The sequence below is a fragment of the Lepidochelys kempii genome, chromosome 10 (assembly GCF_965140265.1).
Source record: "Lepidochelys kempii isolate rLepKem1 chromosome 10, rLepKem1.hap2, whole genome shotgun sequence".
Taxonomy (NCBI): domain Eukaryota; kingdom Metazoa; phylum Chordata; order Testudines; family Cheloniidae; genus Lepidochelys; species Lepidochelys kempii.
The window spans coordinates 65,994,355-66,008,995 of record NC_133265.1 but is presented as its reverse complement, the minus strand read 5'-3'; the positions used below and the strand labels follow the sequence as shown (position 1 = coordinate 66,008,995).

The following is a 14,641-nucleotide window of genomic DNA, read 5'->3' as shown; positions in this document are numbered from 1 at the left end:
GGAGCACGCCCCCGACGGGCGCACGGCAGAGGCCCAGCGGGAGAACTGGGGTTGTGCCAAGCAGGGCTTGGACCGGCGGCAGCCCGCGCAGGCCCCGAGCCCCGGCCGAGGAATGCGAACAATGCGCCCGGCCAGCCCCCGTTCCGGCCCGCTGCGCCGCCCTACGGCCACGGGTGCCGGCGCACGCGCACTCTGTGACCGGCGACTCAGCCGCAAGCCTGATTGTCTTGAAAGCAGGAGAGAGAGAGAGATGCAGCTCCCCAGGGCAAAGGGGTGACCGCCCGACGCCGGCTTTCCCGGGGGAGGTGCGGGTCCCCCCCTTACGCGGGGCTTGCATGCTCCGGTGGGAAAGCCCAGCGCCTCGTTGGGTTTGTGGTTCTCAGCTGGCTTTGCCCGGCCCCAGAGCCGGGGGCAGAGTGCAGGCATTTCTGGCGAGGTGTTATCACTTACAAGGGACTTAGGAGAATGACCTGAGCCAACCCCCGAAGGATCGGGATTGCATGGAGGCAGCGGTGGTATTGGCCATGCAAAGGTACCGTTCCGTTTCCGTATTTTAGCTTTCCAGTATATTTCAGCAATATAAACCTGAGAGTCTTGAGCAACAGTTATTCAGCGTTTTGCATACTCTTACAAATGACAGTGTAACAATGTGTTACAGTCTATTCCGTGCAAGGCGGGTTAGATTCGGTCAGTAGCAAACATGTCTTTGCTACTGTAGTCACTGCTCTGTGTTCAGCTGCATCGCGAGTAGGCCAGTGGGCATGAAAGTGGCTGTTTAAAATAGATTATTTTTGTGCTGTTTGGCATCCTGGAGGTGAGCTGTCCAGCCTAAGGGTTAGTACAGCTGTACTGGACGAGGCCTGGCTTGCTTTAGTAGGATTACCTGGAATAACCTGCCCCCGGTGCATTTTAACTTGAATTTATATCCATTGGTGAACTGAATGTTTAACTCTCTGCTTTCCTCAGGCTTGGAGGAAATGTCCTGAATGGACGATGAAATGGAGCATTTCTGTCTGCAAGAGGAAGTTGCATGAGAAGAATTTGCTGTAGCTAAGCGGCAGCACCCGCTGGGATCCTGGCTCCAGCTACTATGGCTCAATCCAGGGTCTGGAATAGCATCAAATCCATGCTGAGAAAGAACGATGACCCCTTGTTTTTGAACGACTCCAGTGCCTTTGATTTTTCAGATGAAGTGGGGGAGGAGGATTTCCCCCGGTTTAACAAGTTGCGAGTTGTGGTTTCTGATGACACTTTGGATGCAGCTCCGGACAGACCTGTCAATGGGGCTCACCTAGGTCTGCAGTCCGATGACGACTCCTTGCTGGACCGGGATATTGCTCTGCGGAGCACACAGACTAGCTCCCCCAGGACGGACACTTGTAGCAATTGCAGTAAACAGAGGGAACTAACAAAACAGAGGAAGGTGAAAAAACGGCTGACCCTGGCTGCCGTTCTCTATCTCTTCTTTATGATTGGAGAGCTCATAGGTGAGTTGGGCTTGTTTTCTTACTCCCTCAAGGGTTAATGGAAAAATGCCTCGGTGCTTTTTAGGACATTGTTTTATTACACAGTTGTTCTTTAATTATTTGCTAAAGGAGACAGTGTATCAGTTACTGAGACCCACAGATTTCAGCAGCAAGTCCAGAGAGTGCTCACAGTAAAGAAAGTAAGCATGCAATTAACATCTAAGGAAAGAGAGTTTAAAGGGACACTGCCAACATTAACTCTTCCCTGGCTGATGTTTATAAGGATCTTGTCAATAAGGAATCATAGAATATCAGAGTTGGAAGGGACCTCAGAAGGTTATCTAGTCCAACCCCCTGCTCAAAGCAGGGCCAATCACCAATTTTTGTCCCAGATCCCTAAATGGCCCCCTCAAGGATTGAACTCACAAGGCTGGGTTTAGCAGGCCAATGCTCAAACCACTGAGCTATCAGTCCTCCAAAAGAAAGTGATTGTTGAAATTAACAATTAAATTTTCCATATGCTGTTAAATGGGGGAAAATACAGACCCCCCCCAACTTGTTTCAATTATTGCCATTTTTTTCTTGTAATTATAGTTGGTGCAATATTTTCAGGCAGAAATGTATTTTTTTCAAGTTAATGGTTCTCTTTAATAGCAGAAAACCAGTGTCTGTATAAGATTTTAGGGCCTTCAAACGTTATTTATGTTCTTAGTCCCCAAATACAGCAATATAATTTAGTTCTACTATTGAAAGGGAAAAAACCCCTCATGAAACTATGAATTATAGATAAAGATCAATCACTTACAGCTTCCTGTTTTGATTCTCCCTACTGGACTAACAGACTGTCTACACTAGTCTAGCTATTTCTGTATCTTAAACCAGCAGTTCTCACAACAAATTTTTTGGGGCCTCAGAATGAAGCCACCAACTCTTGCTGGTGGCCGCACTAACAATTTTTCCTAAAATACTTAATTAACTTTAAGAAAAACAAATAAATATGCACATATACTGCCCAAATCATTTTAATTTATTTATGTAGGGTTTTTTCAGACTCAGTAATAAAAGTAATTTACAGTTGTCTTTATTCTTTACTGGGCCTAAACAGAATAGAAACACAAATAAGGTGCTTTGCATGTTCTTGTCTTAAGTGATCACTCTCCTTACAGTGTGTATGATGACACCCATTTTTTCATGTTCTGTGTGTATATAAATCTCCTCACTGTATTTTCCACTGAATGCATCCAATGAAGTAAGCTGTAGCTCACGAAAGCTTATGCTCAAATAAATTGGTTAGTCTCTAAGGTGCCACTAGTACTCCTTTTCTTTTTGTCTTTTTGTTGTTGTTGTTTCTTTTGCTTTTTTGGTTGCATTTTTCTCTTCTAAGACTTGCTAGCTGGTAAGTCTTCTGCTGTGTAAAGTGATATTTGTATGTGTATTAATATCACTTTTCACAGCAGACTTACTGAGCCCCGGCAAGCCTTGGGACAAATCAAGCCCTGTATGGGGAGGTGGGCAGGGAGGCAGTGGAGCCCAGGGACGATGGTGGGTGTGGTGAGCCTGGGGCCAGAGCCTGAAACCAGAGTCTGCCACCACATGGACAGAGCCCACAGCTCTGTGGCCAAAGCCTGGCTCCCCAACCCCAGGGAAAGTGGGGAATTCACCAGCTGCCTGCACCTCCAGTGTTTGTGTCTCTGGAGGGGGGGCAGGGCCCAACTGCTGCTGGCAGCCTTGGGAGAGGGACCACCGCTTTGCACCTTCCAGTATATTGTTAATAGTTGACCACATTGATTTTTCACCTCAAAATTGCTCCTGTTATGGATTCATTCAAAACAGTAACAAACTAATTTTCCAAGTTCAGTTTTTATTTATCTCTGACAAGCTCTTTTGATGTCAAAGCATGTTATCTCTTGCAGTTCAGGTTCAAGAGCACTGTAAATTTAAACCAAAACAGCATGATACAGCAGTCTGTAAATCTCAAAACACATATGGCTGTATATTACAGTGGAGCAGGAGCTCCAGTATAGTTAAGGAAAAGGCCAGCTCTCTGCTTAAAGCTCAACTATTCTCAGTGTTCTAATATCTGGACCAATGGCACCTTAGAGACTAACCAATTTATTTGAGCATAAGCTTTCGTGAGCTACAGCTCACTTCATCGGATGCTGCTACTCTGAAACCTAATATCTGGACCGTTACTTGGATTCACTTACAGTGAAAAGACACAGTGCAAGTAAGAGACAGGTGCTGTGTGCACCTGCCCTTTGCTCAAACACTGAGCCTGTTCCCCCAACAGAATACCACACAATTCTATATTGAAATGATGCAGACTGGAACCTCAAGGTACACATGCACCTCCTTCCTTTGATAAAATGCAGGTGATTCAGACCCAGATCTCTGCATATCACAGTCACAGCTCTATGACACTCCTCAAACTAATCCCCAGATCTCCTCATATCACAAACACACCTTTACCAAGCTACTCCACCTCCTGCCTCCACCATTCACTACAGCTACCCTTACAACTCTGAAAGAAACTGGAATGCATACAGATCATTCCCAGTGGCTATTGCCAGCTCCAGGTAGAGTTAAGGTTGTGTGGGCATCTACCTTAATTCTGTATTTCCTGGTTTTCAGAAGTCTGAGTTTTGCCGAACTTGATATTCTGGAAGGACACAAGCTATCATTAGGCATCTTTAACTCTGCCTTAATGACGTTTTTTTTGCCATTATTCTTGAAGAGCTTATTGTGATATAACCATGAAAGAAACTCTAAAGTTGAGAGTCACATGGCGGTGGACACAAAACTACATCATCACCAATATTTAATCATTGTTAAGAGGCATAGTATTTACCTTCTAATCACTATTAACTTTTCATTTAAATAGCATAATGTACTACCATGTCTTTTGGAGTTGTTCATGCCATTTAAGTGCCTACTTGGTGCCACTTAAACTCTTGAAGAACACAAAGTATTTCTGCCATCCACTTCCCCCTGACTTGTTCTATTGCCACTTTGTTTTCAAAAGTGGAAAATGGTATGATGTCAGTGCATCAATGTATCTATCAGTTATTAGACTTTCAGATGCACTGAACTGGGTTTTTACTTATGACCACACAACTTCTTGTAAATACTTCTTTGTAAATATTGTAATTTCAATACACAACTGTAAATCTGGAAGCATGAATTAGTTATAATTTGAATTCACTATTAAAAGGGAAGGTTAAAAACTTTTGAAAGTATAGGAGCTGATGGCTCAAGGGACAGGTAATAGTATAGATCAGTGGTTCTCAAACTTTTGTACTGGTGACCCCTTTCACATAGCACGGCTCTGAGTGCGACCCCCCCCTTATAAATTAAAAATACTTTTTATATATTTAACACCATTATAAATGCTGGAGGCAAAGCGGGGTTTGGGGTGGAGGCTGACAGCTCGCGACCTCCCAAGTAATAATCTCATGAGCCACCTGAGGGGTCCTGACCCGCAGTTTGAGAACCCCTGATATAGAGGACTTGCTGCCACTTGTTTACCATTCAAATTCATTTCAGTGCTGACAAAGTCTGCTGGCTGATCAATGGCCCCTGTGAAATGAATTAGTGGTCTCAGGAGAGTCATTCACATCACTAAACTTGCTTCCCTCTCATTCCTTGAGTTGATCTCCCAGGGGAGTTTGTGTTACATTGGTGAGCCAGAAGTTAGTACAAGATGGGCAGTGGCAGTGCCTGAACTATGGATAAATAAAGAGCTTCATTCCTGACAATCTGGCACCTGTCAAGAGTACTAAATTCATTATTTAAAAAAAAAATGGTTGGAAATCACTGTGCCATTTTTTCCGTGATCAGCATTGCCATGGCTTTCAGGAGTATTTTATCTGTATCTGTATTTAGCTAAAACAGAGGTCCCAAAAGTGTAGGGTGTACCCCCTAGAGGTGTGCAGAGGAACATTGGGGGGGCGCGGCAGGGCCAGGCCAGCACCCATGGGTGGCGGAAAGGGAGCACAACCCAGCTCCTTCCCACCCCCTGCTCTGCTCCAATACCACCCCTAGCCACATCCTCGGCTCTTGGCCCGGCACCTGGCCCCATCCCCAGGCTCAGTGTAGGTCTGCACCTGGCCCCTGCCCCAGTCTCGGCAGCTGGCTGTGGATCCGTTCCCATCCCAGGGATACGGCTAGGGGTAAGGGCAGGGGCAGGAGTGGAGTTGCAGCTGGCCGCAGGCCTGGCTGCTGGCCCCCACCACAGCCCGGCTGCAGCTCTGCTTCTGCCCCCGCCCCCAACCTCAGACCCTGGCTCGGACCCCACTCCTGGCCTGAGACCTACCCACAGATGCAAGCCCAGTCTTGGCCCCTTTACCCCTGTCTGTGTCCCCCACTCTGGGACCTGGGTCCGGGGGTGGCAGGGGAGGCAGACACGGGTAAGGGGGGTGCAACCCTCAAAAGTTTGGGGACCACTGAGCTAAAAATAACCATTTTAAAAACAGGAAGATTAAACTTTTCTTGATTTAGCTTTTTAAAAATAAGTGTAGAAGATGGTGGTGGTGAAGCAGCTTAATTTTATACAGTGGAAATCATAATTAATGTGCCGAAACCACTACCTTGTGTTGACCTTATACCTTTGAATAATGACTTTATCTGCACTACATCTGTGGTGTATTTGAAAACGCCATTGTTCAAATCTAAAAAATATATACTTTACCAAACCTCTCAGGGAAAAACTAGGAGAAAGTCCATTTGTCAGACATACACTAGGTAATTGACATTTGTTGTCTATCCCATTTTAGTTTAATTAGAGGCCTTATCTCAGGATCACATGGTAATGGCAAGCAGTGACCTTGCCCTTTAGCTTTTCCTTCAATGGTTAGTCATTGATAAGACTTACACAATCCATGAACTAATTATGGATGAGGCTCTTAACTTTGAACATATTACAGAGACCTGGTTGAATGACAACCCTGTTCTTTTTGCAGATACAGACTAACACGGCTGCTACTCTGAAATCTGTCAACTTGCCCTGTCAGTTGGTTGTGCTTTTTCTGACTGTGTTTGTGGTTTAGCATGATTGACAGGTGAATCTGGCAGAGTCTGATCTCAGGTGTAGAAAATGCCTTATCACAGGGACAGATTGATGTAGTATGAGACTCCCAGGATAAAATGAATTTAGGAATTTTGGCTGTGTACCAATCTCACTGCTCAATGGAATTCCTGGCTGAGCTTGTTGAGCCTGCTACTGGAGTCACTGACTGATGCCCAGATCCTCAAAGGCATTTAGATGCCCAGCTCCCATTTATTTGACCTCTGAGGATCCAAGTCTGAGATTTCTTCATGGGGGTGACTTCAGTATCATTCACCATGTCTCTTGTGGATTTGTTTGAGACTTCCTGGCTTCCAAGTGGTGTGTGACTCAGCTTATGCTCATGTGTACACCACACATCTGATTTAGAGACAGAACTGGCAATAGGGTGGGTTTAAAATAAAACTACACCTTAATCATGATCAGATAGATCATCATTGTTTTTCGCTTGAGATCAGCACTTTTCTAAGCTTGGTCAAGGTGGTGGATCTTTCCAACTAAAATACTTATATGGCCCCCATCTTCATAGTAGCTGAGTACCTCACAATCTTTTGATGTATTTTTCCTCACCTCCCTTGTGGGATGTATTATCCCCATTTTATAGATGGTGCACTGAGGCATAGAGACACTAAGTGATTTTCCCAAAGACCCTGGAAGTTTGTGGCAGAGCAGGAAATTGAACCTGGGTCTCCCAAGCTCCAGGCTAGCCCCCTGAACAACGGGCCTACTGCCCTAACCAAACTTCCTCTCCTGATCTGTTTCTGTGGCCCTTCCTCTGGGCCTCAAGTTCCAAAACATTCTGAGGAAATTTAGTGCTCAGTCATCTGGGAAGCTTTGCATTTGATCCTATAGCAGGGGTGGGCAAACTTTTTGGCCTGAGGGCCACATTGGGATGTGAAACCGTATGGAGGGCCGGGTAGGTAAGGCTGTGCCCCTCAAACAGCCTGGCCCCCGGCCCTGCCCCCTATTTACTCCCTCCCACTTCCCGTCTCCTGACTGCCCCCTCCTAGAACCCCCCTGCCCCAAATCGACCCCCCGGGATCCCACCCCCTGTCCAACCCCCCCTGCACCCTGACTGCCCCGACCTATCCATAGCCCCACCTCCTGACAGGCCCCCCGGGACTCCCACGTCCTATCCAACCCTCCCTGTTCACCGACCCCTGACTGCCCCGGGACCCCCCGCCCCATCCAACCGCCCCCTGCTCCCTGTCCCCTGACTGCCCCCCGGGACCCGCTACCCAACCCCTCCACCGCCCCGTTACCATGCCGCTCCGGAGGAGGAACAGCGTGGGAGGAGCTGGGGGCAAGCCTCCAAGGTCAGAAGCTCAAGGGCCAGGCAGTACGGTCCCGCGGGCCAGATGTGGCCCGCAGGCCGTAGTCTGACCACCTCTGTCCTATAGGATATTATAACAATGTGTTTTCTGTGAACTTTGACACACTGGGACTGTGATCAGATTTGCCTTTGCAGCACCCTCTTGTGGCCCATCAGGGCACGACTCACCCAGCTGCATGTCTCTGTAGGTAGGTTCACTGTCTTTTGCAAGGGTTGATGTAGCAGTGCTTTAGCCATCTGGCCAAGGTACACATCAGTCCTTTTGGGATGTTAAGGTCCAAACAAAGTCAGGAAAAACCACAACTCAAAACCAGGGTCATCTGGTGAACATTCAGCAGGACCCCACCCATATGTTTAGAGCTCATCCTCAAACAGTCAGTATTTCAGCCAGTCTCCCAAGGTCTGGTTATCTATTCTGACAGGAGGCTCAACAAACCAGCAGGCTATCTCAGGCTATGTCTACACTACAGCTTATGTTGGCATAATTTATGTGGCTCGGGGTGGGGGGGGAGGTAAATAAATCACCCTCCTGAGCGACGTAAATTACACCAACATAAGTCTGGTGTGAACAGTGCTATGTCGGCAGGAGAGCTTCTCCCGCCAACTTAGCTTCTACCGCTCACGGGGGCTGGAGTAGTTAAGACGAAAGGAGAGCTCTCTCCCATCGGCGTAGAGCAGCTGCATTGCAGCCTCAGAGGAATTTGTCTGATAAAGTGATGAGCAACCAGTGTGGGAGGGAAGCTAGACTGGAAGTTGGATCTCAGACTTAAGTATATAGTGATCAATACCACCACCAACTATAATGTACGCTATCGGTGCATGCCTGTGTGTGTAGATAAAGATAGATTTTTGTTTTGTTGATCATGCAGTCAACCAATTTGTGAGCTTTCCTTTGCTATACCTGGCCCTTAATTGTCTGTCCAATAAGGATCCTCAGGTTTTCCTGTAATGCAAATTTTTAATATTACACAAAGACCAGGCAGTGAGAAATGATGGAAACAAACAAGCTCTTATCAGAGATTTTTCATTTCTGAAAATGGAGATTCAGGCCTGCAAGGGGACATTTTATATTTGGTTGAAGCTGCAGGTTCAAGGACAATTTCAGGCTGCTCCCAGAACCGTGGGGAAACCTGACCCATTGCTGAACTGACACTGAAGATGTAGTCTCTTTTGAGTGCATGTGCAGAACTCCCATTAGCATTGTGCGTGAAAGGAAGACGACATCTTTATTAGGTTAACCCCTTCCAGGCATCTATTACAGATATTGACAACTGCTTCAGGACAAATTGATCATTTTGACCTTCTGATCTGAGGAAATTTATCTCCGCACAGCCCACAATTATTAGAAGGGAGTTAAATTACATAGAAATGGAAAGAAATATTTCAGAATGGAAGGGTTGGCAATGGCTGCTGGGACAGGGAACAATGAGGCTTAAGATTTAATGGTAAAAAAAGGAGGACAGGCTGAATTTCTTTGCCATTTAGTCATTGGAGCTCAGCCCATGTTTCAAAATGTCAAAAAACTTTTCAGTCTTGGCTTAATAAATTAATCAGCTGATTAAACACACACAAAATAACAAAGAAAAAAGACACTAAGCTACTTTAGGCCTGATCCTGCAGAACCTTATTCAAGCAAGTGGTCTCACTGACTTCAGTGAGACCACTTGTGTCAGTAAAGCTTGGAGGACTGAGCCTTTTCCACTTACCTAATCTGTTTAAGTATTTATACTGTATTTATCACCATGGTAGCTTTAAGAAATAGCATGGCACATTGATTGCAATGCGAAAAACCACCAGCTCCATCACCACACTTCATTACTTGCTCAATGTACCATTCTGAATGCACTTTGTTGTAAACTACACCCAAAGGATGTTTTGCAGAGTGGTTCATATCACATGCCCTAACTTTTCCAATTTCATTTCAGGTGGATATGTTGCTAATAGTCTAGCCATCATGATGGATGCACTTCATATGCTAACTGACCTCAGTGGTATTCTTTTGACTCTGCTTGCTTTGTGGCTCTCTGCAAAATCTCCCACAAAAAAGTTCACCTTTGGATTTCACCGCTTAGGTACGTAGCTGCCAGAGTTTACTGTTATAGCAGTGTTGTAAATGATAACTATAAGGAAAGTTTGACTGCAGAGATGTAGTGTAGAGCATTAAATAACTATCAGAAATGAGGTTATGTAAATCTAGAAATAGCTTTATATTTTAGGGGCCTGATTCTCATTTACGTGAAGGGCCCTTTACAATGCTCTGTCCATAGCAGGTGGCAGACAGCTGGCAATGCTGGCTTTATGACACCTGGGAATTTCCCTAGGCAGAGTGGCACAAAAGTGACAGACTGGGGCCCAGGATTTGACATGGTCTCCCCAGACCGAGGTTGTGTTACATTCATACCCCTTCCTGGAAGAGGTTCCAATGCTCCTACCTGTGCTGTATCTATTTGTGTGGCCAAATAGGAGACTATGTTCTTCTTGGCTGTCAGACCGTAGCCTTTCATGAGAACTAACATCACTGAAAAGTTTAATAAAATACCCAAAGTGGCAGGCATGTCTTTTTTTTCTTTATTACTTTGCTGAGCATTCAGAAGGCGCCATTTCTGTTGGTAGTATCTTTTTAATAACTGTGCATTAGAGGCCTATTTAGGAAACTCATGTCACAGTGATTACTTCATGTTAAATTATGTAGGAAAAGTACAGCCTTTTCCTTGCAAATAATTCAGCATAGTGATTCATCATCACCTGAATAAGAATCTTCCAATCTAAAGACTTATCTACAGAGAGTATGTTGAACATATATAGCTACAGAAAGACCAGCACTGATGTATAAAGCCTTCAGTTAGGTCTGCACTGATCCGATGAAGTGAGCTGTAGCTCACGAAAGCTTATGCTCAAATAAATTGGTTAGTCTCTAAGGTGCCACTAGTACTCCTTTTCTTACTGCAAAGAATGTGTTCTTAACTTGGGGTAACTAACCCCTGTTAGCTGACTCAGGGTAAAATTGCAGCAAAGATAAGGCAATTTTTAACTTGGGTGAGCAGCTCAAGTTAAAGCCAGTAGAAGAGCCTAGAGTTGAATTTGAGCTGTTAACACAAGGTAAAAGCTGAGTTGTTATGTCTTTGCTACTGTTGGAATCTGGGTTAGCTAACCCAATTTAAGGATCTGGCAAATTCAGAGTTAAGTTTTTAGTGCTTGACTTATCTCTTAGGAATGAAAGTTTATTTGGCTTTCTGTCAAGTAGGTTCTGATGAGTGGGTGATTTTACAGATTATAATCTAAATGCTGCTTGTTGCTCCCAGGATATGGGCCTTGCCTAAGGAATCTAACAAGGTAGGACAGGAAATTCCTCCTACAAGCCAGTGATGAGGCTCAGTGTAGATGTGCAGCCACTCCATTGTCCGTAGTAATATTAGCTGTCCAAGCAACTAGGACCCCTGTGCACCCCTCAGTTTTGAAAGATTAAGTTTAAGATGATGAAATCTATTGAGCCAAATAGACCGCTTCTCTGGCTCACCACAACCCCTATCATTATATCAATGTTATCTGTATTACAGGTTTCAGAGTAGCAGCCATGTTAGTCTGTATTCACAAAAAGAAAAGGAGTACTTGTGGCACCTTAGAGACTAACAAATTTATTAGAGCATAAGCTTTCGTGAGCAACAGCTCACTTCATCGGATGCATTCAGTGGAAAATACAGTGGGGAGATTTTATATACACAGAGAACATGAAACAATGGGTGTTACCATACAGACTGTAACAAGAATGACCAGGAAAGGTGAGCTATTACCAGCAGGAGAGCAGGGTGTGTGGGGGGGAACCTTTTGTAGCGATAATCAAAGTGGGCCATTTCCAGCTCTTTACAAGAACAGTAGAGCACCTGGAGGAACCCCACGTGCTTGGTGTGGTACATACACACAATCACCATCCCAAAGTGCTTACAATCAGTGGGCCAGACTTACTTATGCTGAGTAGTACCTTACTTCACAAGTAGTTCTATTGACTTTAGAGGGTTCCTTTAGAAATAAGGTACCACTCAGTGTGAGTGATAGTCACCACAATCTAGCCCTAAATGCAGAAGGCACACAAAAAGAGTGTGAGAAAGGAAGTGTTGACCTGTTCTACAGAGGAGGAAGTGATACACAGAGAGATTAAATGACTTGCCCAAGATCACACAGGAAGTCTGTGGCAGAGCTGGGTCTCAGTCCAGTGTAGTCTTGCCAGGTGTCCGGTTTTTGATCGGAACGCCCGGTCGAAAAAGGACCCTGGCTGCTCTGATCAGCACTGCTGACCAGGCCAGTAAAAGTCCAGTTGGTGGCACAGTGGGGTTAAGGCAGGTTCCCTGCCTGCCCTGGCTCCGTGCAGCTCCCAGAAGCAGCCAGCACATCCGGTTCCTAGGCTCAGGGGCAGCCATGGGGACTCCACGTGCTGCCCCTGCCGCCAGCACTGGTTCCGCAGCTTCCATTGGCAGAGAACTGCGGCCAATGGGAGCTGTGGAGATGGTGTTTGCAGGAGTGGATAGCGCACAGAGCCTGCTGGCCCCTCTGCCTAGGAGATCCCGGTTGCTTCTGGGAGCTGCCTGAGGTAAGTGCTGCCTGGCTAGAGCCCACACCCCGAACCCTCTGCCCCAGCCCTGAGCCCCTTCCTACACCCAAACTCCCTCCCAGAGCCCGCACCCTGAACCCCATCCCACACCCCAACCTCCTGCCCCAGCTCTGAGCCCCCTCCTGTACCCAAACTCCCTCCTGGAGCCCCCTCACACCTCAAACCCCTCATCCCTGGCCCCACCCCAAGAGCCCACACCCCCCAGCCAAAGCCTGCACCCTCCCTGCACTCCAACCCCTGCCCCATCCCTGAGCCCCCTCCTCCATCCTGAACCCCTCATTTCTGGCCCCACCCCAGAGCCTGCACCCTCAGCTGGAGCCCTCACCCCCACCCCCTGCCCCAGCCTGGTGAAAGTGAGAAAAGGTGGGGGGAGAGTGGGGACGGGGCCTCAGAGAAGGGGAGGGCAGGGGCTGGGCCTCTGGGAAGTGGTGGGGCAGGGGGTGGGGCAAGAGTGTTCAGTTTTGTCCGATTAGAAAGTTGGCAACCTAGTCCAATGCCTTAACCACAATACTATCTTTCCTCTACTCCATGCTACTGGGGAGAGAAGCATCACAGAGAACTTTGCTGTGTGCATGGGTTTTCCTATACAACTTTTATTTCCCTGTGCAGCAGCAGTTCTGGTGTGTTGAGGACCTTCCAGTACCACAAAGGGGAAAGGAAACATTTGCCCTAGTATGTGCTACATATTCTTGAGTTCTTATTCTGACTCTGGTATGATTCTTTCTGTGGTATTGAGAAAATTACTTCACCTCTTCCTATTTTAGGCCTCTATAAAGTATAAGAATTATTTACCAACCTCAGGTGTTGGGAGGATTAATTAGTTCATGGTTGTATATAACTGTGAAGATGAAAAGTGCTTTTTATGTTGTAACTGTATTAATTAATAATGTGTGATTGCAGGTCTTGAATTGTAAACATTTTAACAGGAACGTTAGCTTTTTATGCTTTATGAAATATCAGGCTTTACTATTTCTGCTTTACTGTGGTTTAAAATACATGCTTTTGCAATGAATTCCAAAGTCTATTTTAGCTCAGTACTTACATAATGTAATGAAGTTTACAATTCATATTTCAGATTTTATAGCAGTAGGTAGCAGATTCATTAGCTTCATCACCTAACCCTACAACCCTCGACCATTAATTAGTCACTCAAGCAATACTGCGTAATACTATACAGTAGCAAGGCTCATTGGGGCTCTAACAAGAAAGGATCTGCCAGCATTTCCATTAGAATCATTTCTTTCAAGAGTTTTTAATTTTGTTGTATGAGTTACCTTTACACTGAAACATGACCTTTCAGGTTTGCCCCAGAGCACTCTTTGGGCAATATGAATACACACAGAAGTCTCTTGGGTACTGTTTTGAGTTATTAAGCCTCATTTTTTAAAAAAGTAAAATTTTTTCAGAGGTTTTTGTATGCATGTAGAGCTCAAAAACTAATGTGTATATAGAAATGAAGTGACCTGAGACCAACCTAAGACAAAAATGAAGGATCAGAGAAGTTCATTAAAAAAAAAAATTGGAAGCTATTTTTTTTAACCGTTTTCTTGAAAATATTTGACAGTCCTGGAAACTTTCACTAAGATTGCTCTGGGCTCAGCAGGAGACTTGCATCTCATTGGGTTTTTTTTACACTAGCAACAAATATTTGAGAGTTTAAGTAGAGGAAGAACAATTGTGGCTCAGGGATTTTTCCACAGCTTTTCCATGGGAGCTTAGCTGGCTCTAACTCAATTATTCTACTTTCTAATGCTTCTCATTCAAGGATTTCAAAGCACTTTACAAACATTAATTCAAGGAGCCTCACAGTACCTCTGTGAGCGATCTAAGTATAGTTTTCATTTTACTGCTGGGGACACGTAAGAGGTTAACATATACAAGGATTTACTTGCTTAATCTGAGGCACCCAAATTTGATCATTCTGGCCTAAGGGCCCAGTGCCACACAAACCAGTTGTACAGCTGGTAATGGAACAAGAGATTCCCCAGCTCTTCACGACACATTCTCTTAAAAAGAAAAGGAGTACTTGTGGCACCTTAGAGACTAACCAATTTATTTGAGCATGAGCTTTCGTGAGCTACAGCTCACTTCATCCGATGCATACTGTGGAAAGTGTAGAAGACATTATATACACAGAGACCATGAAACAATACCCCCTCCCACCCCACTGTCCT

At 45.4% G+C, this 14,641-nt stretch overlaps 1 protein-coding gene across 10 annotated transcripts in view; it reads left to right on the top strand.

The window, feature by feature from the left end:
- SLC30A4 (solute carrier family 30 member 4) overlaps window positions 1-14,641 on the top strand; it is a 32,384-nt gene continuing 17,743 nt past the window's right edge. For 6 of the 10 annotated variants that reach the window (XR_012154015.1, XM_073303986.1, XM_073303990.1 and 3 more), the window contains exons 1-3: window positions 1-532; window positions 967-1,487; window positions 9,787-9,933. Coding sequence is in view for 9 of the 10 variants with exons in the window: in XM_073303986.1 (XP_073160087.1) it covers window positions 1,091-1,487; window positions 9,787-9,933 (544 nt within the window). In the remaining variant the exon portion in view is untranslated. Of the gene's footprint in view, window positions 533-630; window positions 835-966; window positions 1,488-9,786; window positions 9,934-14,641 lie in introns of those variants that run through there. The other 4 variants (XM_073303991.1, XM_073303992.1, XM_073303993.1 and 1 more) reach the window with 4 other exon arrangements.